At 47.2% G+C, this 27,826-nt stretch overlaps 2 protein-coding genes across 2 annotated transcripts in view; one reads left to right on the top strand and one right to left on the bottom strand.

Moving 5' to 3' along the window:
- Positions 1 to 27,826, top strand: part of LOC144723968 (neurobeachin-like) — a 518,054-nt gene that overhangs the window by 463,150 nt on the left and 27,078 nt on the right. The window contains exons 38-44 of the mRNA XM_078602770.1: positions 2,412 to 2,536; positions 3,723 to 3,869; positions 12,881 to 13,017; positions 22,490 to 22,607; positions 23,488 to 23,590; positions 25,261 to 25,376; positions 25,510 to 25,622. Coding sequence (XP_078458896.1) covers positions 2,412 to 2,536; positions 3,723 to 3,869; positions 12,881 to 13,017; positions 22,490 to 22,607; positions 23,488 to 23,590; positions 25,261 to 25,376; positions 25,510 to 25,622 — 859 coding nt within the window. The remainder of the gene's footprint in view (positions 1 to 2,411; positions 2,537 to 3,722; positions 3,870 to 12,880; positions 13,018 to 22,489; positions 22,608 to 23,487; positions 23,591 to 25,260; positions 25,377 to 25,509; positions 25,623 to 27,826) is intronic.
- Positions 14,281 to 17,231, bottom strand: LOC144724166 (protein mab-21-like 2). The gene is made up of 2 exons (XM_078603088.1): positions 15,983 to 17,231; positions 14,281 to 15,931 (listed from the first exon to the last, which is right to left on the bottom strand). Exons 1-2 carry the CDS (start codon positions 17,001 to 17,003, stop codon positions 15,525 to 15,527), a joined length of 1,428 nt encoding a protein of 475 aa, XP_078459214.1. The 5' UTR covers positions 17,004 to 17,231; the 3' UTR covers positions 14,281 to 15,524.

A 27,826-nucleotide genomic window follows, 5' to 3' on the forward strand; every position in this document is an offset into this window, starting at 1 on the left:
GGACATTCGATGGATTGGTGGTTTTGGTAAAATCCCCAATGTTGACATGTTTGAGAGTATAAAGCATCCTCCACATACACCTGTACAAAATAGTAACAACAATAAAAACTCCTTTGATAATCCACTGCTGGTTGAGAGCCTTCACATGCCATGTTAGTCATGGGAATTTTATGACCATATTTCACTATGCTGGTCAGTGCGGGTTGATAAAGGTGGGAGGGCTCAGGACAGGTTCTGAGATCACTCACCACTGATTTTGTCCATGGCTGGGAATGGAACTCGGGGTCCAGCTCCACCCATACCAGATATCGCAATGAGAAATATATCACCATGACTAGTTAAAGTCCGAATGCCCTCACTTCGCAACGCCTTATTGGTGGCCTGATACCATGGAAACCATGGGGTAAGTCATGCACAGCCGGTGGTGTTCCCGATCAATGTGTGTTCCTGAGCTTACCAGGCGAGATAGGAATGTGGTTGCTGTTGCTGTCATCTGTGGTGTGGTGCTTTAACTTACACGTTGCCCTGACGACCAATGTGTATCTGTGTGACCACACTCATGTAACAGCGTATCTGTGTGACCAACTCATGTACGATTAAATAACCCTGATTGTTAAACCATTTATCCTCTCTGTGCCACGCCAACATTGCTCTTGATAGGCTTGCGATTGGTGATTTGAAAAAAAATTAACGTTATTTATTCACGCGAATTGCATTTGTAGCAATCGGGTTGGCCTAGTGCTCTCTGATGGCCGGATTCGATGTCTCCAATGCGGGGAAATTAGCAGGCGGGGGAATGTTAATAAATAAATAAATAAATGCATGATGGTTGTGCTAACACTGCTTTAATGTGTGCAGTCGGCAGTTTATATACAGCATGGCAGTGCGTGTCAGCAGTGCTGTTTTTTTGCTAGCTGCTTTTTGGTTTTGGGCTTTTTTGCCTGTCCTCAGCAACCATGATTTTTTTTAAACCCATAAAAAACATAATCCTTCTGGGTTGGATACAATTTTTACTACTATTTTGGAAGTCAGCGGTAATTTTTACCCCCATCAAGAGAGTCTGACCCATGCTATAGAAATCTCCTATTTCCACCCCAGGATTGGGTGGGTGGGGCCAACGGCGGGGATTATTGCCGCAATAAAATTCGTTTCAGCAGGGTGGGGGGGGGGCGACACTTTACATTTTTTTATTGTTTTTTTGTTACTGGATGACTGCCGCGCTGCGATCAAAAGAATAAATCGGCCGCAATTTACGTTGGTGGAGTACGAAGCCCCCGCAAATGGATGAAAGGCACGCACCGGTCTTTTCGACGTTTTCCACTGCTATTTTACACTTTAGATTGTTTTTTAACCACACGGTTGGCTAACGTTGCCGCCTTATTAGGGGCAAATTACGGGCCCGGGCGCGAGCGTGGCCGTGGTCGCTTGCGCGAATGTTCTACGCCTGTGGAGCGTTCTCTCCCACAGGCACGCGTGCGTAAGTGTGTGTGTGCGAAGCAATTTTAAAATCCACACGAGAACATTTTGAACGCTGTATGAGAATTCTGTCTGTCCTTGTTTCCCTCTGCAACAGTTTTCTTTAAATTTCCCCAGCCCTATGTACGATTCTGAGTGTTACCACTGCAGGAGGATTGGAACCATCGCAGTGTATGTGACCCGCTAAAAGAGCGGGGGGGGGGGGCTATTGTCATTGTGACCATGTCCCACGGGATGCCCTGCACCAAAGTGGCTTGACCGCTGATTCCACTGCTCGCTTATTTGATTTGATTCATTGCCCAGTCTCAGATAATAATGAGCTATGCCTTAGCCGTTTGAGGTTGCAATGCCTGTGGAAGTGCATTCCCTCTAAATTATAGACAGAACATTGCATCCCGATGTGAAATAGGTTTGGAAACGTACTAAAGATACCCGACGTCCATATTCACATCGGTGAGTTAACCTGTATAAAATAAATGGTCCAGAACGTGTTCCAACTGTGAGCAAGGGTCATGCTTTCAGATGCTTAATATGCCATGTCACTTCGAGATGAGGTGCGTCTACTTAAATGGATGTGGAACAGTACTCGTCCATATTTGTAGCCCTAGGGTCTGTGGTTAAAAAAAAGACACAAACACTTTCTTACAGTGAAAGCCAGTCTCCATAGATCCACAAAGTGGTACCCATTTATTTGGTTGACACTAAACGGATGACAGGCTGATTCTACCCCCAACTGCCCTTTGCACTTGCGTCCTTCCAAATCTGAGTCACCCGATCAAACCACCGTGGTACGTCACCATTAACCTGGCCGACTTTATGCTCTCACACGGTGACAACCATCCCTCCGATTGGAGCTAACTGTCGGTCACTCCGCATGCGCTGCACACCCACGTGCGTTGCCATCGGTCTGACCCTGCGCTGTCGCTCCCACTCAGCCGCCTGCAAGAGTTCTGGAGGCTCGACTACTGGGAGGACGACCTGCGCAGACGCCGGCGCTTCGTGAGAAACCCCTTCGGCTCGGCGCACTCCGACGCCACCCTGCGAGCGGCCATCGAGCACGGTGAGCGGCGAGTGGCAACGCCGCGCCGACCTTGAGCTAAGCGATCCCTTTGCGGTTATTTATATTCCACTGTCGGGGCCGCTCATTCGGCTGCGGTGATGTTCAAGTCAGAGTTAAGGAACATTCGGTGGTCGCGTCATTCGTTCGGCGCGAGGCTATCGTGAAGGGGCCGTGTTTTATGGTCACAGCCTGCAGGAGTATTATAGGGGGGGGGGCGATGTCGCTGTGCGTCATCCCAATTAAGTGATTTGCGTGTAATTGTTTGATGGCGACTTCCGACCATGATGCCAGCACACAGTGGCCGGCTCATTTTGAACGAAGTCAGGAGATCTTTAACGTGCACCGCTCTGAATCGGCCTGCACATATTTAGTGGTGGATACAAGCACAGTAATAGCCAGGGCTGCCTGCCAGATTCTCCGCAACAAGGGACGAATGCCCTACCGTTAGTAGAACCGCTCTTGACTTATTTTGTTGACCCTGAACAAATGTGACCTCCGACTAGTATAGGGACGATTGAGTACAGCGCCGCGATGAAATATTGCAATGGAATTTACGATCGCAGTGGAATGGCCACGGGACGTTGGGCAGTTGCCGCCTCCCCTGCAGGGGGCGCTGTCTCATTACACAGAGCCACAGTGCACGTGCCCTCAGTTCTCGTAATCCCGCGGTTATTTATGTGGTGCTCGTCTACACTGGGGGTTTGGAGCCAGTAGTGGAACACACAAACAAAAGTTAACTTGCCAACCCTACCGATTTAAGCGTAGGCTACTGATTTTTAAACCCTTTCACCGCACACCGATTTTTTTTAAATAAATAAAATGTAATACATTTTTTAAAAATCAGTCCTAACGTCTCTCTGCGGTTGATAAATTGTATACCATATTTGTGGAAACAGCATTCTTTGCAGAGAATATTCCCCAGCCCAAAAATAAGAAATTGGCTCAGGGCAGTGAAGAGAGATGAACACCAACCTACTTTTCACTTAAGCATGAGTAACATTTCTCAATTTTCACACACAGTGCTCCTCGCATCACGTTTATTGTTTATTTGTGATTGTATATGTTGGAATTTTTCGTATCTTATCAATACTTTTCCAACTCCCTTTTAAGCGGGAAGGTGGGTACCTAGACTCACTCTAAACTCCCCTCACCTTGAGCTCTGTGCTGTGTGGCGTTGCCTGAGCAGGAGCGGACGAGGATGTGATCAAGCAGGCCCGCAAGGCCTTCCGCGCCCAAGCCCTCGCCAACCAAAACTCAGAGAGCGAACTCCTCTTGGAGGGAGAGGACGATGCCCTCAGCCTCATGGAGGAGAAGGAACTCGACAGCATGACCGGTCAGTGGGCACGGCGGTGGGGAGTTGACGTCACGTAGCTGGTCTGACAACCGGGCAATTGTTGTACGAGCACGTGAGTGAGTGATTACACGTGTGGACGAGCGTCCTGAGTGGACATGTGGGTGAGTCCGTGAGTAAACGTGTCAGCAGTGGGATATCTGAATCAGAATCTTTATTTAGACCGGAGGAATCCGATGAGCTGTGAAGCTCTTTTTTGCGAATGTCCAGTGTGGGTGGGTCAACAAGTAATGCGGCCTGGTAGTGGGAGTGCTGAGGTAAGCGGATGCATGAATACATTTCCTGTTTAAAGGTACAGCATCATGGTGTATTGACGAGGGGATTTGTGAGTGGGTATGGGATGAAGGTTTTTCTGGTGAGCGGTTAGATGTGCTTGCGCCTGTGTGTGTTCAAGTAAGCAAAGAACAGTAATGCGAATTGAGTAGAATCCGTGGTCGTATTGGCGAGTGAGCTGGTTGATGAATGTGGATGGGTGAGCGTGTGATGAGAATCCAGCACAGTGGGAGAATGAGAGGTGAGGCAGCCGGATTGGTGGAATCATCCACAGCAACAGTAAGTGGGAACACAGCGTGTCCAAGGACCGTAGCTTCTGATTTGTAAACCAATATTTGGAGTACATAAAAACAATCGTCTAAATATGTCTTCCTTTCTGCAGTGCTGTGCACCTCATACAAGCTCTGTCACATTTACCGTTAAATTTAACGTGTTATGGATGCTCCCTGAGCTTAGATGATGTGTTGGAAGAACGGCCATTAATTTCAGCACAGGTTCTAAGCACATATCCTGAGCGAAAAAATTCTCAGAAATCAACTGCAGAAAGGGCCTGTGTAACAATGCTGCAATGTTACAGTATTTTATAATATAATGGCCAATTGCTGCTATTTTCTGTATGTACATTAAGAAATGGTGGATACACCATTTCCATCAACACATTACTGAGTCTCTTATTCTTGAACACTATCCTTAATGTATCTGGCCTGCGGGATGGCTAAAGCTGTTTGCAGGCAGCCAGACTTTTACCGTAATGCCTTATTTGCCAGATTATAACAAGCTCCAGGAAAGTAATACGCACCCCAAAACCTGTGCCCACTGCCAAAAAAGTTCCACAAATCTGGTTACACTAACACCTCGATAAAGATTCCCCGTATAGCCTCTAAACGACTTGGGGCAAGTGCCATGAGCGAACACCGATGAAGGCTGGTACCACACACACAGAGGGGTGAGTGGCCAGCACTACGCCCGGCCACCTTTGTCTCCCACACCTGGTGCTCATTAAAATCTGAGTCGACCTAGGGGAGGCCCATGACCGGTTCAGATATTCATCAACGATGTTGGCCGTGAGCGGGAATCGAACTCGGGTCACCGGGTTCATAGCGCAGCGCGCTAACCTCTACACTGCCGCTCACACATACACATACACACACAGACACACATACACACACACATACACACACAGACACACAACAACCGCCATTCGCCACTAAGTGGCGGTGACGTCACCACGACGCTTGTGCCAGGCCATGTGCACCCTGAGGCCACGTGAAGTGTCGAACGCCCGCTGGCAGGAGGTCACGGGGCAGACCCAGGTGCCACGGGTCGACTGACCGAGATGACCGAGATGACTGGCTGATGCACCACCTGTGCCCCCTACTGTGCCAACTTGCTGTGCTTTAGCCACCCGGCGCTCCGCTCGTTGTTGTGAGCGTCGCTCCTCCGCCCTCCGTTGTTGTTGGAGGGCGACTGCCTCCAACTGCCCAGTAGCGTCCTTCACGAGCCTCCTCCACTGAGGCCGATCTTGACACCGCTGGTACCAGTCATCGGCAAGTCCACTCAGCTCCACGTCCTCCTGTACCACATCACTCCATCTCTTCTCTAGCCCGTGCCGCGCCCGTTTAGCCCCCTCGATCCGGCCGAACAAAAGCTGTTTAGGCATGCGGTGGCTGGGCATGCGGGCTACATGACCCAGCCAACGCAGCCTTGCCTGCCGGAGGAGCTCACTGATGGGACTTTGCCCAGATCTTTCAAGGACTTGTGAGCTCCTCACACAATCCAGCCTGGTTAAACCCAGGATGGATCGTAGGCAGGCCAGCCTAAATGTTTCCAACCGGCGAAGATGCTCCACTAGGGGGGTCCACGTTTCGCAAGCGTAGAGAAGGGAGGGAATGACCGTGGCCGAGAAGACCTGAAGCTTCGTGCGGAGCGACAGACCAGGTAGCTTCCACACAGCGTTACGCAACCGATGAAAAGATATTGCCGCTCGACTGATTCGGAGTGAGACCTCTGCTGATAAACTGGAGCCGGTCATGAGCACACTGCCCAGGTATGGGAAACTCTCTACTCTCTCCACAACTGCCCCATCACCGATTGGGAGTTGTGGGGGCGGAGTGCCCGATGGTACAAAATACCCAGGCAGGTGCTTAGTTTTGGTGGGGCTGATGGTAAGGCCCCACCTCTTAGTGGCATACTCCAGTCTCAGCAGTAGCGTCTCCAACTCCTCTTCTGAATGAGCAGCTATTACCAAATCATCGGCATACATAACGTGGTTGACCAATAGGGAGCCATCCCTTGATCGCACCCGGGCGTCGATCAGCCTCCCATTATATCTGTACCAAATGGTAATTCCCCCGGTACAGCTATTGAAGGCTTCACGAACTACGCAGTCGAAATAGATGTTAAATAATGTGGGAGCCAGAGGACACAGACACACACATACACATACACACACAGACACACACATACACACACATGCACACACATACATACACACACATGCACGCACACCAACCACATTACAAGATGCGCGCTCGGCTTTTGATTTAAAATGCATGAGGGGGGCAGTGCGTCATCAGCTAGAGAACACAGTGGACAGTGTTGTATTATTTTGATATCACGATATAAATCCGCTAAAGTGGTCCATGTGACATCCTTCTTGCTATTGTTTATGCTTGTTTACGTCGGTGAGCCATTGCATCACTTTTATTGTTTCTTCTCTTGTTTCAGCTTTTATGTTAAGGTTGTCGACTGCAGGCAAGTGTTGTGCTGAAGCAACTCCATCCTGCTGTTCATTTATTTGACCAGTCTCTAATGCTTTGGATAACCTTTCACTAACTACGCTTTTTTCCTTACCCGTAATCATTTGTTTTTGTTTATGTGTTTTTAACATTTGTTCATATAAAGGTTTATTTATTTTTACGTTACCGGTTGAGGATCTAAAGACACGGTGGCTCGAATACTCAATTCACATTATGGGACCTCCTTTGCCAGTACCAATATATGAGAATAGGGATTTCCCCTTTTTTTGGCAACAAAACAAGTGTTAAGTTGTTAAAACACCAAACTTAGACCTTTTACAAGGAATCATGTCTGCATTAACCACAATACGTGTGGTCAGAATGCAAACAAAAAACATACTCTGATAATATATGCATTGTCTTTGAAACTGATTGGTCCACACCAGAGACAGCTTTCTTTTGAGCCTAGTCTCAAAACGGTGTTAGACCAGAGGACGTCAAAAGGCATACGCCAAAAGTCATTGTAAAAGGTTTCAGTTTGGTGTTTTAACATCTTAACACCTGTTTTGTTGCCAGAAAAAAGGGGAACACCTATTCTCATACTCAATTCACAATTGAAAGGTTCACAGGTTCACATACCGGATGGGAATTATCTCAGTCCATCATCTTACAGGGTTGATAGAAAAAAATGGGTACAACTTTGGTAAAAGTCAGCGGTGGTCATCCTGTTGAAATACTTGCCCCGTTCAATGGAATATGGAAATCCCCCGACTGGTTGAAGGTGTGACCATCTGAGATAAGTGTCACTCCAGCCTCAATTGAACAGCGCAAGACGTTGAGATTTGAGGTAGGCTCACCGATGGCGGGCCTCTTGATCCAGGTGTGCACACAGGCCGAGTGGTGGCGGGTTTAACAACACATTTATATTTACGCGATCTAACCCGACAAAACCTATATTATGGATGATATTTGTCGCAAAAGCCAATGTGTTCAAGCACACAGGCAGGGCGCAAACGTTCTTAAAATATTCATGTTTGTGACGTTTTTCCAAAGCGTTGATTTTTGTTTCCGCCAATCGCGTCTCACTTTTTTGTACGAAAAAAAATGTCGCGTGGGTCAATGGTGTACAACGCGTTTGGGCATATTGAGGTCTACTTCTGTACTCCTGTTGGTTATATGTTTGTAGATTTGAAGATTTAGTGACTGCAAGGATTCATACTCTTTGGTTTTTTTCGGTAAAGTCACGTAGGTAAAAAATAAAATAAGTGAAAACAACTAAATTAAATCACGACGTTTCGGGCGCAACATAAGTGTCCGTCATCAGGTGGGAAAGCATGGCCTACTGGTGAGGCAGACTGTGTTTAAAACAGATGCAGACTGTTTTAAAACAGCAGTAGGCCATGCTTTCCCACCTGATGACAGATGCTTATATTGCGCCCGAAACGTCGTTATTTAATTTAGTTGTTTTCATTTATTTTATTTTTTACCTACGTGACTTTACCGAAAAAAACAAAGAGTATATGTTTGTACTTTAGTTGCACTGTTACACAGGGTTTTTAACAATGTAATGGGTAGTTCGTAAATGTGTGTTTACTGTCACATGTAACCATCTATAGCGGTAGAATTAATAGACATTGCATCTTTGTAATGTACCACTCACATTGTGTTTATCAATGTATACACATTCTTTTTGAATTGCATTGATGAAACCAAAGGGGATTTGGTTATTTGAATGCAATAATGCTTTGAACAAGCGTGCTCTTTATATCCAGTTCCTAATTAATTTTATGCAACGATGTGCTACTCCAGTGACGGTGGCTCTAACGAGGAGGCATTGATAGACTTAGAGCCAAATCAGGCTATCGATTGAAGCTCTTGCTCCAAGCATCCCAGACGTACATCTGTCTGTTTGACAGAGCAACCGGCCTGGCGGCTGACAGGCAACAGCTATCCTGACAGGGATCAGGACAGCTCAAACTGAAATGCTACGTGCAGCAACACGTTACTTTGCATTAAGGTAAAGGTGCAGCCCTGAAATGCCCTGCTCTGGCCACTGCTCACGGAAGGGCCTCCGTTAGAGGGCGTTCTATAGAGCCGCTATCGAAGGGTATATTGGCCTACTCTTCTATTCTGGCCAGACCACAAGGAGGCGGTAGGAGTACCCACACTTTCCCCCACCACACACGGCCTGCCAATTGACTAGCCGTGGTTGTGCACATTTATATTGCTGGGTGAACAGAGGTGAGGGCGATTCAATAAATTTGCAGCATTGTTTCAAATACAGGAGACGTATTTTAGGGGTGTGACAATTGAACCCCACCTCCTTCGCCTTACGATTCGGTGATTTATTGTGATTCCGCGTTGCGATTCCATTCAAGATGCACTCTTTTTATTACATTGTGGTGAATATAGCGGCCTGAAATGAATGCGGTGGGGGGAGGGGTACATGTGAAGCCATTGCATCCGACGTTTAAGAATGAAGAACACAAGGGTGTTTTCATATACGTGCACGTGCGGTTTAAGTGGCTTAGATATAACACATTTTATCGTGCGGCATTTGTCAAATATTCATCTCTTGTTTTTATTTCTATAAGCAAATTGGCTTGTTTACAGTTAATTAGTGACTAATATATAATAAGTCTGATTTATAATAAGTTTATCAGTATTACAATATGTAACGTATTATTATTATTTTGACGTGCTGAATAATGACACGATATATTTATTGACATCACGTATTGCTCACTGTGGGCAAGACAAATTAAGTAACTGTGTTGGCAGTAGTAGACAAGCACCAATCATCAAAACTCATTACTTTCAACACTGGCACTCCTCATGGCAGAAATATGTTTCCTCGGGTAATAGTTTGTCCGAGAGGCGACTGCAATGGAGTACATCGTTTTGTGTCGAGGCAGCTTTAACATTAAAACGTTGATTTTAAATGACCTTATAACGGGAGTCACGTAATTCACGAGTATCATTTTGCACGCAAAGGCAAGGCAGATGGGTTGTAAAAAGTCCTGGATTCAGATTGAGCGAAAGCCTGAACAGCCGTCTCGGCGTACATTGAGGTACAATAAGGGAGAATCAACGCCCACAGTAACTAGCTGATTCATTTGAAGAGATTAAGGGGGCAGCCGTATGTCCCGGGGCCTAGGGGTATTGAAGTTATCTGCCCCAAAAACAGACATCATCTACGGTGCCTGGAATTCCGAGCAGGTTTCCACTGCTGCTCCAGAGTGCACCCTGAAACGACTCTTCGAGTATTGCATCAGTGCACAGGTTTGTGTTTAATGTCAGTCTTCATAAATGTTTTATGAAATTTGAGAACCACGAGACATTGGCATCCAAGACACTTGTGAATTAAATTGCCTAATCTCATCTTTATTGCAAGATCAGCGGTGGTTAGTTATGGAGGGTAAATTGTATGACAGCAGGTCACTGGAGCTTTTTGGAACTTGATCTGCCAAATCCATATTTATGGGAAATTGCACGGATGAAATGGATGCAGAAAATTCCATTGTTTTGGCAAGTTGTGATTTTTAAAGGGTGATTCTACATGTAGGACAAACTTGGAGTGTTCGGAGAATACCCCACGCATTCGCGGAGGTAACTTAGATCTTAACACAAGCAGATTCACAACCAACTTGCTGTGCTGCTATCTCATGCGACACGTCACAGTCAAGCCTTTGCCTCCAGGATCGTGGGCTTCCACCACCGTGTCCAGATTTCAGATGTCACTCATCACGTGCAGTTAGCTGTGACTGGGAATTTAACGTGTTGATGGGTTCATTGCGCAGTGTGTGCCAACCACTGAATCACCGTGCCCCATTGAGAATGCATATAGCACATTATTCAGTGGTGGTCACACTGTGTACCAACACTCTTTTGGCATTTGAGTTTACAAAGCAATTTTTTGGCATCCTGTCTCATCCTGTTCTTCCGCAGTGGCAAGATGATAACTACCTCGCCTGGTATACAGGAGGTGGTGGGTTCGATCACGACCCTGACGGCTCTATATTTGCAGTTTGTAGGTTCTCCCTGGGGTCGCGTGGATTTTTCTCCTGGGCCTCCGGTTTTTTCCTCCACATTTATAATCAACATTCGTTTAGAGTATTTGACTGCTATAAATCCCCACATGATACGCCTCTTTGTTGGGCCATCATTTGCGACCAGGTCAATTCTGAACAAGTAAACCCGTAAAAACAAAGTTTTTCACTATAAATCCTTTATATGCGTGGCGGCTAGAGTCTTCTCGTCCTCTGGCTTGAGATGGCTGCCACCTATGGATCAGATGATTGTCTGCCAGTATTAAACAATTGGTAATTCAATATTTAATTTGTTTTCCCTAAACAGTGTAAAATTTTGGAAAAAATTTTTCACGAAAATTAATTGTCACACACAACGAGTCTGTGTGGAAAATGTTATCTCGATTGGATCACGGGAAGTGGGTTAAAAAACGAGCGAAAGATTTGCACGGTCCTAAGCAAGCAAGTGAACTTAATATAAAGGATTTAAAAATATATTCGCCTGTGGAGGACGCGGGGATCGATCCCGCGACCTTTAGCATGGGGAGCGAGGGCGCTACCAACTGCGCTACTCCGCCACGGCCTGTGGAGGGGTTATGCTCTTGGCTCCTACACTGTGACGTTCAGCCAAAGCCATGAATGAGTTGTATTTGAATAAATGTAAAATAAAAATGTTTTGCCTAAAAAGTGTAAAAAAAAATTAAAAAAATTTCACGAACATTAATTGTCTCGCACAACGAGTCGGTGTGGAAAATGTCAGCTCGATTGGATCACGGGAAGTGGGTTAAAAAATGACCGAAAGATTTGCACGGTCGTAAGCAAGCAAGCACGCAAGCAAGCGAACTTAATATAAAGGATTTAAAAAGAGCTATATGGCTAAGTGGGCCTTACCTGGTAAAATAAAACATTGTTCAGTTTTAGTTTGTTCCAGGGAGGTTGTGTAGTGAAGGGTAATTTCCAGGAGGAAGACTGCTTGATTGTGCAACAACTCTGCCTCGTCAATTCTGCCATTTAACAGTTATGATTGCCATCGTGGAGTCTAATCAAAGTTCGCCATTTGCTGTGAATTTGAATTTAAATATCCTGTGGCATCATTTAGAATCCATTGTATGTTGTTGAGGTCATAGCCCAAATGACGATACTTAAAATGTACCTACAATGGCTAATTTAACATTTAAATATCACATTTGCAAGCTGCATAGCATTGTAATGAAACTCAGCTTGAATAATCTTACAGTGTACACGTATGCTTAATGTGTATGTCTGTGTGTGCCTATAAATGCACAAAATGCCTGTGTGTGTGTGGCTACTTCTGTGTGTAGTGCATACTATGAGCATGCATTTGTGCATATACATGCATGTATTAATGTGTACTTGTGTGTGTGCGTACGGCTGCACACATGTGTGCGTGGTGCATTTGCCTACCCGCGTGCATTGTGTGCCCGCACTCGAGAATTCCCCTGTGCCCTCCATATGTTGTGCAAGTTGGAGTTTTTGGGTTTTTTTTAAACCAGGTGAGCACTCAAAAGACCAGGGATAGTCTGTCATTTGCAAGGGTGTAACCTGGATATGGGGCGATGATTTCCATGCGTAATCTCGATTGAGTGATCTGTGGTGTAATTCTCGAACGTGGAAAAGTGGGACTCTGACGCCGGCGCAACGATGGCCTTACTCTTGCGAGCAACATCGGGGGGGATCTGTAGCGACGTCCGGCGTGAAGCAGATGGCGCGTCGTAGCTTTATTGCCGGTTATCACGCCGGCAGTAATAACCGGGGTAGCCGCTGGATTCGAACCGCGAACATCCACGACGATTGGCAACTGCACCCCCCGCTGGGTTCTGCCCCCCCACACCCCCCCCCCGACATCCCATCACATTGTGTTGTGTACTTAAACCTTGGCGTACGTACGGATGAACGTGTGGGTTTGGTTTGGTTCGTGCGTGCGTGTGAGCAGGACCAGTTGTGATCAGCACGCCCGCCCAGCTGGTGGCACCGGGGCTGGTTGCCAAGGGGACGCTCTCCATCACGGCCACGGAGATGTTCTTCGAGGTGGACGAGGAGGACCCGGCCTTCAAAAAGCTCAACCCCAAGGTAAGCTCCCTGCAAAACTGTAAACTCGCAAATGTGATATTTATAAATGCTAAATTAGCTCCCGCACCTCCAATTAGCATGCTTGGCTATGTACGGAGCTAAAGAAGTTCCAAACACATATAGGAAAAAAAAAATTACTATTTAAATTTTACCAGGTAAGGCCCATGTAACTCCTTTTCAGAAGCGACCTGGCCCCAAATGAAAGCTCAACGTGGAAATGTATAGCACCCAAATATTCTCAACAAGCGTTTATAAATGTGGAGGGAAAACCCAAATGTGTTTTTATCAGTTTTTGCATCGGGTTGTCTGTACGCTGTGTGCGGTCGCGTGTCTGCCTCAAAGTTAAAAGTTCAAATATCTCAAACCACGATTGGTGGCGCTGAGCTAGTGATGATTTTCCCAGTTCCCATGGTCTGTTTATGCTGGGTACGTACTCGAATCTCGACTCAATCCATCATCCTCTAGGGGTTGATAAAATAGGGCTATACACCTGTGGAACTTGAACGGTGGTTGTTCTTATGGATATGCGCTGGCCCTGAGTGGAAAGATGTGGAGGGTTTTACTAATGTCTCTGGTCTGCCTATGAAGATGAGGACTGTCAAATAATTGATTATAATCAATTGAGGAACATGGGACCTTTAGGTGGCTATGTTTAATGTATCTTTGAGAAAGCACCTACTCAGCCTGGTCAGCATCGTGCTTGATCTCTGATGCCTGTCCAGTGTTTATGTTGACCAGAGCTTGCCCAGTTACTCATTTTAGGCTGAGTTGACTTCAAAGCGACTCAGGACAGGTTCAAGCACCAACCGCTTTTGGTGTTGTGAGTGCCACGTGCGATGTGGTCCACACTCACATGCTGACGTGAATTCCCAAGCCATCTTCAACTCACTGGAAGAACCTTACCAAAGTAACTATTTAACATGGTGAGATATTTTTTTATTGAGAGACACGGTAAATATTATAGATACATTACATAGCGAAATGCCATCTACATAATTGTTTATAAATGTGCGTAATTTACTACATTGTTCATCGGTTTGTTTAGGTCTTGTACATAAATCAAGAAAATCACAAATATGCCTTTAAACCTTCATCAAGCGTCACACGTGTGTAATGTGCCACTCTCACATATACTAAACAAAAGTAAATTGAAGCTTAAATGTGAAAAATATAGCAGGAGAACTGCTGAGGCAGGACAAAAATTAAGATTTTTTTTTCCTGCCTCAGCAGCTCTCCTGCTATATGTTTTCACCTGATGATGATTGCTTGTGTTGCGATCGAAACGTCGTGATATTTTTATTTTTTATTATTGTGTTTCTATCTACGTGGCTTTACCGAAAGACCCAAAGAATATGAATTCCTGCAGTCACGAAAGCTTTAAGTCATACATTACTATAATAAGTCACTTTCTCAAAATGACACGGTCCAGATTTGTAATTTCCATTTTATGCTGTTATGATTATAGCAGCCTCTCGTGGTGGGGGAGGGATCACGTGAACACATTACGTCCAACACATACGGTTTAGAAAAGGTTGATCCTTCCACAGGAGTCTGTGTTACGTGATGCATTGATGTATCATCACACCCCTGATGAGTAGCTACCGCTGCTCACACGCAAGCTGTACATGAGGGCCGATCGCAAAGCCCGCCGGCCTCATATCAGAAAAAGTGGCGCCACTTTTCAATTTACAGGACATGACCGTATTTTCAACCGTCGTTATCAGAGTCCAAAGCAATACATTGTCATTTTTTGTTACAGCTAGTTCAGAGCATTCTTGCATGTTAAGGGAATGTGATCACTTTGAACGTTTCGTATACATCTGCAGAAGGGAATATCGATTAATCTGTGAGAAAATCTCTACTCACTGCACCTGGCTCCAAGTGACTTGTCAACCGTGTCGATTTGCTTGTGGGCAAAAGCGATTTTCCAGTGACTTTGTGCTGTGTGAATGAGTGGCTCAAGGTGAGCGATGAAAAGTTCGAGCAGGCTGGCAATTCATCATCGGGGCATCGATGAACCAAGTGTATTGCACTTTAAGTGGACTAAACTAAACCATTTTTTTTTTTATTTTACCAGGTAAGGCCCACTGAGCTATATCGCTCTCTTTCAGAGGTGACAGGGCCACAAATGATTGCTCAACAAAGTGGCTTATCACGTGGACATGTATAGCAGCCAAATACTCTTTAAGCAAACTGTCTAAATGTAGAGGGAAAAACCGGATTAACCAGAGAAAAATCCACACAACCATAGAGAGAACATGCAAACTCCAAATATACAGACATCAGGGTCAGGATTGAACTCACGACCTCCTGCATACCAGGCGAGGCAGTTAACATCTCGCCACCATGGACTATATCAAAGAAATAAAAAGAAACACCCACCGACACTAGTGCCTTCAAGGTCACTCAACTTTCTCCCACGTCTCGACGACAGGCCACTGGCCGATAGACCGCCCCCTCGTACGCCGAACGTTACCCACGGCGCGCACAGCCGCCGCCCGAAGCCATCAGAGCGTGTCGACGCTCGCCGGGCCGGCGATGAGCAGCCTGGCCAGCCTCCACGCCTGCTCGGCCGCCCTCTCCAGCGCCGCGCCGTCCCCGCCGCGCAGCAGGTCCGTGCCGCGCACGAAGAAGTGCGGGCACCGGCGGCAGCGCAGGCACGAGACGAGCTGCAGCAGCGCGCCCAGCAGGCGCTCACCGAGGCACGCGTCGGCCCACTCCGCGTCGCGCGGGTGCTTCTCGCACTCGTGCAGCACCAGCGTCCGCACGAGGTATCCGCCCAGCGCGCCGGGCAGGTGCCTCTCGCGCAGCGCCGCCAGGACGGACAGGCACTTGCGCCTGCAGCCGCCCTCCAGCAGCAGCTCTTCGGCCTCCGTGAAGCGCAGCAGCCACGCGTCACCGTCCCCCGCTCCCGCTGCCCCGGGCGGCTTGGCCCTGCCCTTGGCATTGCCTCGCTCCACGCCGCCCTTGCCCAGGAATGGGTCGTCCTCGGCAGACAGCAGGGTAAAGCCGGCCGCTTTGATCTCTGCCATTCGCCTTGGGCCTGGCCACTGATGCATCTTCTTCATCATCATGAATTGCTGCTCTTGATGATGGTGGGGGAGCTGCTGATGGTAATGCTTCAGAAGCTGCTGCTGCTGGCTGTGGCAATAGTGGATTTGCTCATAGTCACTCTTCTGCTGATAGTGACCCTGCCGATCGTGACTCTGCTGATGGTGGATGTGCTGGTGATAGCCCCGATGAAGAAGGCTTTCGTCACAGTAGCCTTGTTGTTGTTGTTGCGGCTGCTGCTGCGGGAACCACTGCGAGGCGCACCGAGGCCACACGGCGCCCGAGCAGCGGAACGCCGGCGTGACCTTCACCACCCCGTGGTCCGGCACACCGATCAGCACCTCGCCCGCCTCGGAGGGCACGAGGCGCACGTCGTCCCGGCCGCACGGGAGGCGCCTGCCCAGCGCCTGCGCCACCAGGGCGTGCAGGCGGGAGCGCAGCTTGCGCGCCGACAGGCTCCCCGACGCCGTGATGAACTCCACCCACAGCGACATGCTCCTCTTGCACCCGTCCGCCAGCTTGAGCAACGCCCGGCCGCCGCCCTCGTTATCTTCGTCCACGAGGCTGAAAACTCCCGAGGAGGTCTGCAGGTTCAGGTAGAGCAGCATCTCGAACTCGGAAGAGGGGGGCGCCCCGTCCGTCACCCACAGAAGCCCACCGCAAACATCCACGGCCGGCCGATGAGGGCTACGATGGGGGTGATGTTCGCCCGGTGAGATGACGAAGCGAGGCTCCCTGGCTCCGACCTCCTGCAGGACCGTGGCGACCGCTCGGGCGATGTCGCGCCCTGCCCCGCACGGCAGCTCGAGTCGCGGGGCGCAGTGCTGCCGATGGAAGGCGTCGAGTCGCACGGAGAGGCTCTGCTGCCACGGCATCATCACTCCACTGGGACGGCATAGCCTCGCTCGCTCCTCATCCTCCTCCCTCTCATCCATAGGAATGCGGCTTCTAACTTGACTCAAGACGCACACGTGTGTGTGTGTATATATATATACACACAGGCTTTTAAAGTCCTCGCCTCTTTGTTAGTAAGTGGTACCCAAATCAAGGGTACAATTTAAACTTTTAGCAGAAATGTCAACTTTTCTTGTGAACGTATATGCATACACTTGTCTGAGAATGTTATCCTGTAAACACTCAACATTGTATATTACACTTTAATTAATTTTATTTTAAACCATAAATGTATTTTTCGTAAATTTCACCCGTGATATTTGACCATTTATCAACTTGCTACGTACTTTACATGAGACGGCGAAATTACAGTAGCCTGCTCTTGACGCACGACTTTTAAACCTACAAGCCAGGCTGCTCATTTACAGCAGCAGCAGCAGCTGATCAACAGCGCATCATCATCATCAGCAGCAGCAGTCCTGATGAGCAGCGCCACTGGTCCCGCTGCGCTGCTGGCCGCGTGCCTGGCTGTGTGAGCACCCTGGCTCCGGACACAGCCGCTTTTCATTGTGACCCCCCCCCCCCATGCTAATGAAGCCTAGGGAAGCCCCCCCCCCCGTTGCGGATTGGGCGGGGCCTAGCAGGTAGTGGGCAGGTCTGTCGGGGTCAATGGAATGGGTGGGGGGGGCTATGGTGTGGGGGGGCAGGGGTGTTTGATGGGCAGTTATGCGCTGACGGACATCTGTGAGAAAAAAAAAGCTTTGTCGCTCATCGGATTCCTCCGGTGTAAATAACGATTCTGGTTCTGTAAGCTTACTGCGTGTGCTTGCACGGTCGTGCTGCTGCTGTGGAGCTCGCCACGTGCTATGTGGTGGCATCGCGGGCACTCTGGTGGTGTACAGGAGGTCGTGGGTTCCATCCCGACCCTGACGCCTGTCCAGTATATTTGGAGTTTGCTTGTTCTCTCTCTCCCCATCGTAGCGTGGATTTTTGTCCGGGCCCTCCGGTTTTCCCCTCCACAATTAGAAAAATTCGTTAAGAGTATTTGGCCGCTATAAATTTCGTGTATTACGCCACTTTGTTGAGCTATCATTTATGGCCAGATCGCTTCTGAAAAAGAGCTATATAACTCAGGGGGCCTTACCTGGTAAAATAAAAAATAGTTTAGTTTAAACGAATATATAGTTTCTTTCGGCATGGTGTCTGACGTCTCACACATCGTCCTGGTAGCTTCTTCAAGGAGCGTGCAGGAAACTTCTTCAGAGCCTGTCCATGAGAAGCTCCCAGAATGTGAAGCTAAACATTGGGATATCATGCCTAATAGCATGCGGTACGCCTGGGAAACGCATCGGAAAGCTGTAGAGCACAACCGTGAAAACCCACACAGGTTACGATGGTGGGAGTAGATATTTTGGAATTGGGTGACAGTATCGTATGGGGCAGCTGAGTTTTGATCACCATAACATGGATAAAGGAATCCAAAATGTTACCTGCATCCATACATTTTCGGGCGTATGGCATTGACATTGTGGACCACGCTCGTTAAGATTGGTGCGCGATCTTTAATCTTCTTAGGCGGGGCAGCACAATCGGCTAAATGCCAACGTTCTAGATTTCTCCCGACCGTTGGTTGTACACAAGAAGCAGTTGGATTTGTTGGCGTCCAGTTGCCATCAAGGAACAAGAGGAGGCGAACGATTGCTTCCAGCAAGTTGCGATCCCCGTTATGAAAATTCAAGACTTCTGCGACACGACAGGGCATAAGAACGTCAGCTGGGAAGTGCGTCACTTGAAGTAATAGAATACGCATTCAGGCGACTGCGTGGTCGCAATAAACAAGCGCAAATCAAACAGAAACCTCTCTTCCATGTTCATCGTTAATGCTGCTCAATAACAGAAACATTCACAGTGCATTGACAAGTCGGGCAACGACCCTTGCTAGCGGAGGGCAGCCACACAGCGCTGACATTCAGACCACACTTTACAATGCGGTATCTTGAAAGCAGAAAAAAACAACATGAGATAAACACCATAGAATAGTTGTATTATTTATATTCATTGAATAGAAAACACGCTTTAAGTTACTCTCAACTATTTAAATTGTTTGATAAAATGTATAAATTGTTGTGCACACACACACACGCACACATGCCCTCGACGTCGCAATTATCACGTATTTACGTATGTATGTTGAACTTTTTTCGCACTGTAGGTAGGCAATTGTGGTAATCGGAAATGCGGGGGGAAGGACAACAAACTTAACGCAAAAAGCAGTTCTAAAGGAATGAGTTTTCAATCTAGATTTTAAAGTGTATAGCTCCAGTGGGTTCCTAATATTAGAAGGAAGAGTATTCCAGACGGCTGCAGAAGCGCATCTGATGCTATGGCGCTTTAATTCTAGGAGCATCTCTAAAATCTCTACAGGACTAACGGTTCACATGGAATAATGCAGATGAAGAAGCAGCAGATATCTTAGAAACTCTCTAAGGTGACTGAGCAAACGTCGCAGTGAAAAATTTTAATGGGGTTAAAATTGGATAAAACGTGAAAGCCAAAATGCAGCGTTTGGCCAGACATACGCAGTTGTCGTCTGCCCCAGAGCCTGCTCGTGAACACATTCCTGCGGAGGGAGCTGGTAGGAACGTTGGGTTGCTCGGTCAATGGCCAGGGTCAACGGCGGCGTGGTGTATTCCGCAAATATCGCCGACTGTGAGGGCGGGCACAAGCCGGCGTGAGTAGGTTAAACGTTGAGTTTTATAAGGGCACCATGGGGTGACCAGCCCCTCCCCACCCAGCACCTCCCCACCCAGCCCCTCCCCACCCTCCCCTCCCCACCCAGCCCCACCCCTCCCATTTTTGGATAAACGACGGACGGACGGACACAATAATCCCCTGTGGGCTGGTGTAACCAGGAGGTTCCTACCAGTAAAAACTGTTCAATTAAACCAAGGGAGGATTCACTTGATCAGCCTCAACAATGATAGCTCCCTGCTGATTGTGCATTATTCCAGCTTGATCCCTGATTGACTCTCTGGGCTGAGGAGTGGCTGAATGGGAAGGGGTGGGGGAGGAGGTGGGGGACAGAGGCTGAAAGGTGGAGTGATGGCGCGTGATGGGTGGCCACAACTATTGATTTGCGTGTGGTAAAGCGTGTGTATGGATGTGTGTGTGTGGCGCAAAGGTTAGCCCGCTGCGCTACGAACCCAGAGACGCGAGTTCGATTCCCGCTCACGGCCCACCAACACCGGTGACGATTATCTGAATGGGTCCTGGGCTACTCCTAGGTCGACTCAGCCTCAAATGAGTACCTTGTGCGATGTGTAAAGATCGCCACTCAGGAGACAAAGGCGGCCAGGCGTGGTGCTGGCCACCTACTCCCTCGTGCGTTGTGCCGGCTCCATCATAGGTGCTCGCTAACAGCACTTGCCCCAACAGTGTGTTGAGGCTACATGGAGGGTATTTGTCTTCTGTGCACGTGGAAATGTGTAACATTCACCGTAGCTGACACACAGCACTCCGAATGCGTTTGATTCTTGGTCGTGGATGGCATCATTGGAAAGTGGTGTTGGAATCTGTTCCTCGTCTTCTTTAGGCCAAATCTGGTGTGATTGCAAAGTCTGGCAAATGAAGAGGCATAGATGTCTGGGCTTGGTGCTACCCACGCAACGCCTTTGAGTGTCGTGCTGGCCTTGATAGATGTGGAGCGTTGCCCTACATGACCCTGAGGTGGAAAATGCATCTTTTTCCGTGTTTATCATCAAAGTGTGTGTTTAGCTGTTTGCACGGAATACAAGCAAGAATCAAATTTCGATTTAAAGCTTTCGTGACTGCAGGGATTCATCTTCTTGGTTCTTTCGGTAAAGTCACGTAGAAGGAAAATAATAAAATAATAAAACATAATATTACCGAAAGAACCAAGAAGAAGCAAGAATCAGTTTCGCACGTACATTCAGTATGCGTGGCTCAATCATGAGGACTCGCTCAGCGTGTCACTTTCCTTGGCTGTGTGCGTGGCATATTTGCTGTTGCACGTGAATGTGACATTAGCAGACACATTGAGAATATATGGGAAGCCAACGTGTGTGTATTCTGTGTGTTGGAAAATTGCATAGGCTGGGTAATAACAGTAAACAAAGGTGCAGCTTTAGCAGCAAAGTAACCCTAAGCAAAGATGTATTTACGGAATGGAGATGTCGTCAATGTCATGCAATTATCAACATTCAAGAGAAATGCATACTCGGATACGTTATGCACTCATAACACGGGCGAGAGTGATTGGGTGTTACTGGTCGGTCACCACTTGCACTGTAATTATATCACTAATTACTAAATGCAGCCAGTCGAGAGGGAAAATGAGCTCATGCCACTCATTCAGGGTTGCCCGTGTGTGTGTGTGTACATTAAACACATCGCAATACAAGTAATCGTGACATCCGAATGCGCTCTCATATAACTTGTATACTCAAGTCATCTTTCAGAGCCAAGGAGTAAAAGTTGTCTTGCTGCTGACGCAAGTGCTGGGGCATTGCTCCTGCGAGTGGCCTATAAACCAGTGGTGGAAGTTCTTCAATCCCGTCAAAAGGGGCCATGCCATCCGTGGCTCGATCACTGCCAAGTTCCTGTAAAGTGGTAGTAGTAGAAGTGGTAATAATAATAATCGCATCACCACCAGAGGGATGATAGCCTAACTTGACTCGCGTTTGGGGGTTTAAAACTTGAACCTGCCTGTTGTTGAGCGTGCACTCAATCCACAGCGCCGTACTTAAAACGCACGTGCACCGTAATGTAGCCGTCTCCATCGTCGTCGTCAGCTACAGTCGATCCACTGCTCGGTGAAGGCCTCCCCAATCTGCCGCCACCTCTCACGACTCTGCGATCCAACAATCTGCTCGTAGTGTAATGAGTAATTATCATCATTATCAGAATTTAATTGATAAACCAACGTAGCTCTGTATTGTGGAGCCAAGAAGCTAAACCCATGCAATGCGCCTCTAATCCGGTTTAAATTTGCCGACAACAAAATGAAAGCCGTTAGAAGAAGCTGCCACCTCAGTGACTCTGGCAAGCGTACGCCATTCTGCACCGGCTCTCTGGGCCACTAATAATGAGACAGATGAATGGGCAAAGCGGCTTTCTCCACTTTGGAGGTCTTTGCACGGGCACTGGAGCAGCTTGACGTCTGTTTCATTGAGTTACTCTCGCTTGAGTGGCCACAGCCAGGGACCGGGCTAGAACCCCTCGGCACTGCTTTGAACACGGCGGTGGGTGAACCAAGACCCAAACTTCTGTTTAATGAGGGGAGGTTATTTCCTTTATTTTATTAACCCTCCCGAGGGAGAAAAGCTCTTTGATGTTCTTGAATCGTCTGTGTACTTGCGAGGGAGACTTCGTGATCTCATTCGGTTCTTACATGGTTAATCATATTTACAAAATATGTTACGATTGCACTGCAGTGCGTATGCTAAGTAGGTGCACAGTGAACAGCGGAGGTCTCCTCCGTTCAAGGTATTGATTCATCTGTCCACAGGTGCTGGCCTACACAGAAGGGCTGCACGGAAAGTGGATGTTCAGTGAGATTCGGGCAGTCTTCTCACGTCGATGCCTCTTGCAGAACTCGGCGCTAGAGATCTTCATGGCAAACAGGAGTAAGTAGATACTCAACAAAGACAAAGACCCCCCCCCCTTGCCCCCCCGAATAGCCTGAACAGACTGTTGGGGCAAGTGCTGTGAGCGAGCAGCACCTGTGAAGGGTGGCACGGCACGCGAGGGGGTGGTTGGCCGGCACCATGCCTGGCCGTCTTTGTCTCCCTAGTGGTGATGTTTACACATTGCACCAGGTTCTCACTTAAACACACACCGTCACGCATTAACACACATGCATGCACTAGGATCCTTCATAAAGGCTACGCAGGCTGTTGGGGCAAGTGCCGAGAGTGGGCACCTGTAAAGGTCAGGACGGCACATTTCCATGCAACAACAACAGCGGCCGCCATTCGCCACTAAGTGGCGGTTTGATGTCACCATAGCGCTTGTGCCAGGCTAGGTGTACTTTGAGAGCACATGTATGCACTCACTCACACACGTATGTGAGCATACACAAGCATGCGGATGCACACACGTATATATGTATTTATTTACAAGTGTGCATACCATCACGCACGTATGTGTGCATACACGTAGAAGTGCACACGCACAGACACGCAAATACAAATGCACACACGCACATCCATCGCTGTTTGAAGAGTGCTCATTATGAGGATCTTTAAATATTGAACAAACTGAGTTGCTGTTCACATTATGCATTTGCTAGCTGAGGTCAAATTGAGATTGAATGGAGTGTTTTTGAAACTTTAAAAAACACTAAATAAAACAAAATCTAAATTGTGCATTGCATTGCACAACTTTTAAAAATTGTGTATTGCAATTGACAATTTAGATTATTTTTTTGAAGTTTGCTTTATTTAGTGCTTCATATCGAATTACAAATCTAAATTGTATTAACTTATTGCATCGTTTCATTTCCAGCCTCGGTGATGTTCAACTTCCCAGACCACGCAACGGTCAAAAAGGTGGTGTACAGCCTGCCACGTGTTGGAGTGGGTACCAGCTATGGCCTGCCTCAAGCCAGGTAAGCCCCAGAGACATACGCAACATGATCAATCAAATATACTCACACTCACAGAATCGCACAGAGCAACGAAAATGCGCACGCATGCGATAACGACAGCAGGACCATTCACCGCTGAGTCAGGGACGATGACACGACCATGATCCTCGTGTCAGGCTAGGTGAACTTTGTGGCCACATGCAGACATCCATTGAGGCATCAATGTGTCACACGTGCAAACGTAAGAGACATTTGCTATGAGCGAGTTGCCTGTTAAGGCTGGGGAGATACAAAGGAGGTGGTGTGACCAGCATCATGCTCAGACACCCGTAATGATGTCTGCACACCATAATTGATTTTAGGCTGGGTTAATCAAAACAAAACTTGTTTTTAAAATATTTTTTTCTAAAATATATATTTTGGTTTTCAGGAGTTTGTGGGTTCCATCCTGACTCTGACGCCTGTATATTTGGTGTTTGCGTGTTCTCCCTGTTGCCGCGTGGATGTTTCTCCATCTCCTCCGGTTTTTCCCTCCACATTTAGCTATATACGTCTCGAGTATTTGGCTGCGATGCATTTTCACACGATTCACCACTTCGTTTGGCCATAATTTGTGGCCAGGTCACTTTGAAAAAGAGGTACTCAGCTTAGTGTGCATTTCCTGGCAAAGTAAAAAATTAAATAGTGACTGACACGTCGGAGCACAATCGTAGTGGTCAGAGGAAGCTCGCAAGGGGTACAATTGAGAGTTTGTGCGCAGTTATCTCTGTTGTAATTATTAGGATGCCTGTTTACCTTGGAAAGCCTCACTCAGTCTCATGACTCTTTGTTTTTAGGATATTCCTGCCAAGCTTTCACTGCAGGGGTCGACATTGCGATGTGTAATCCCAATTGAGTGTTTTACACGTATTTTTTTAGCCAAATGCAGTACAGTAACCACTGTACCACAAATATTGCCTTGTCATACGAAAGTATTGGCGGTACACCGGTGCGCGGTATAAAAAAAGCAAAATTTTCCCCATGATTATTTATTTTCCCACGATTCACAACCCCAGTTAGAACATCTTGCAGGGCGGTGCGTCAAAGTCAGTTCCTGCGACTTCGAGGCAGTGGGAAGACGAATGTTATGAGCAGCTGAACACGAAGCTGTTGCCGTAGAGCAGCACCCAGCCTGATGACGACTGGCTGCTCCGCATTCCAAAGGCGAAGATTTGACTCCTCGTGCCCAAGACTTGGTCGGACGGTTCCTTGATTCAACAGACCCAAATCAACGGTCAATATTGACCTTTTTATCAAGTGTCGGTAGACTGAATAAACCTTGGAATCGTGTCAAACTGGGCGACATGGTCAATGAAAGACCGATAAACAGATTTGCTGATTCAAATTTAGATTTTACACTGTTTTATGAGGACTGGTGTGTCATGCTACACCGTCAATTTGTTCATATATTGCCACTGTTTTTGAATAAGAAGTTGCTGAATGGATAGGTGCACCGTTGCCTTAGGAACGTTGAATTTTCATCACTGGCTCAGGGCTGCCATTGGAGTTGAGCACGATTTTTGAGCAGGGAGATAATTTTAATGTTAATCATTTTGGAAGGAAATAGTTCTGTAATTCTGTGTTATTGCCTTGTGCAGGTGGTGTCCTGTGACGCTGATGATTGTTTTTACTCTGTCATGTCTCACTGGCAGGAGGATCTCGCTTGCTAGCCCCAGGCAGCTCTTCAAGTCGTCCAACATGACTCAGCGTTGGCAAAGGAGAGAAATCTCAAACTTTGAGTACCTCATATTTCTCAACACCATTGCTGGTGAGCCTTCATCCTACTAAACCTTTTCATCCGCAATACACGTCCGTCTCATATCTGTGGTGCCACGTAATAATATTAAAGCACTTTTACATATTGCATAAGCCACGAACTGCATGTTTTTTTCTTATCACAGGCCGTACGTACAATGACCTCAACCAATACCCAGTCTTCCCCTGGGTCATAACCAACTACGAGTCCGAGGAGCTGGACCTCACACTGCCCAGCAACTTCCGTGACCTCTCTAAGGTACATTCCACCTCGTGGTACATTCAGCCCTCGAGGAGCCTTGAGTCCAGCACCTCCGCCGGCTGAGATGGGGCAGCTCGGCCTCGCTACAGGATTTACTTGGCCCTTGCCCAACCAGAGCCATGTAGTCCTCCTAACTTATACCCATCCCTATATTTGACCCTTTCCCATTCGGAGATGTCTGCAAGTTGCAGGGTGGGTGTCCCATTCACCGCTGAATCTCGGAACACGCAAGCGGTTAGCGTAAATTTTATTTAGAGAGGCAAAGCGCAGTTGTTTTTAAAGACATTGTACTCACCGCACATAGCTGTAGTGACACAACTGCGTTAGTATGAGAGCTGGCGCCAAACTTTGCCACAAGCCCTCCCGCATGTCCTTGTGGGAGCCTCGGTACGTCTTCAAGTTGGATATTTTATTTTCCGAAGACTGAATCTGAAGAAAAACTCATCACGTACATTTACGTCACCGGAATGAAAAGTGGTTAAGTTTGGAAGCACTGTTTTTAGATGTTGCTTTTTCATTGACTATAATCACAGCCAAATTTCCAAACATCTATGTTCCTAGATGGGATTTATTTTTTTCATTCAACGGTTTTACTTAACTTGGCTCCTGTGTCGTGGTCAAATCTTGCAACCTAAATTTAGTCTACTTCCTGTTGTGCAATCAATTCAAAATTTTTCACACGTATTCAGATCCGGCTGCAATGCATGCCTGTATCAAAATCGGCATCAATTAATCAATTCATTCGCTACTTTAAAGCAATTAACATTTTGCAATGGACGCCTTATTATTTACATATATATTTATGTAGGTCAAAAACGCCGCGGTCCCTAAACTCTCGAATCGCCTCGCCCAAGAAGCAGGCGCCACGTGTGTCTCAGGTGCCAGTTGTGAATAAAACCGTTAAAAAAAATTTTAAGGAGTGTATTAAGTTCAGACCTTCAGTCATCAGTGTATTACTACAGTGCTTAGAAAGTAATCTGGAAGCAGATATAATTCTGCTGCTTGTCAGACAGTCGTTACATTTTCTTACCCCTCGCACAAACTGATATTTTTCTAAGCAGTTGGTGTGATTAATTTATTTCTCAAATAAAATGCTGCTATGTCAGATGTGGCCAAATCAACTCCTGTACAGCACAACTTTGACATCGTAGTGTTTCTGCACTGACAGAAACATATCCATGAGGGAACCTTTTGAAAATAATCTTAAGACTCGGGATTGCTTTTCTAGACAATAAAGGACATCATTCTTAAACATGGGCTGTTAATCCGCGGCTTGAATCCGTAATCTCAAAAGTGTTTGCTTAGTAGTCCTCTTATGAAGGCAGCAGACCCCTCAACTCCGCACATGTCTACTCCGTGTGTACGTTTAGAGCAGATAACAAGATGACGAATGGGGCATGTGCCAATTTTCCCCATGTTCCACCGTGGAATGTTAAGCCCAGTTGAAAAGTTAAGTCTTGTGTGTATACACGTGTTATCCATGCAGTGCCCTTTAGATTTGCTATTCACTTGTATGTAGAACATAGGAGTACCTCACAGCACTAAGAATAGATTTTGTCATCGTGTACAAGAAATGCCAGGCAGATTAATAATTGAGTGTGAGTTACGGCGCATATCCAGAAGTGAAGCGCAGAGAAGCAGCGCTGCTCCCAGGCACCGTGTTCTATAAACCCGGTTGGCATTTTATTCAGGAAAGTGAGCGCTTGAATATTGACCATGTAACCATCGTAGCATAGTAGTTTGCAGCGATGGTCATGTAGTCAAGACGTGAGTGACCCAGGCTACTCATTTCTTACTCTCTGGTTCTTTCGGTAAAGTCGCGTAGATAGAAAAAATAATAAAAGAACACGACGTTTCGGTCGCAACACAAGTGTCCGTCATCAGGTGAGAAATAATGATCTGCTATTGTGGCTTTATATAGGCACGGGAGGGGGGGGTTTGTAGAGTCGTGGTTGCAGGAGTTCACGGGGGGGGGGGAGAGGGGGGGTTTGTTGCGTGCAGGGACGGGTGGGGGCTGGAGAAATGAGCATGTCCATGAGCTTGAGTCTCATTTCTTCACAATACATCTGTTTTGATGTGGCAGAGAATGAGCCTTCTCAGAGAGTGGCAGTCTCACACTTGCTGCCTCCAAGGTTTAGCACAGGCTGTGAGTGTTTGAGATTGGACCTCAAAATTAGTAACGGCCTCAAAAGAGGAAAGAA

This window comes from Lampetra planeri, chromosome 19, assembly GCF_965212315.1.
Source record: "Lampetra planeri chromosome 19, kcLamPlan1.2.h2, whole genome shotgun sequence".
NCBI lineage: Eukaryota > Metazoa > Chordata > Hyperoartia > Petromyzontiformes > Petromyzontidae > Lampetra > Lampetra planeri.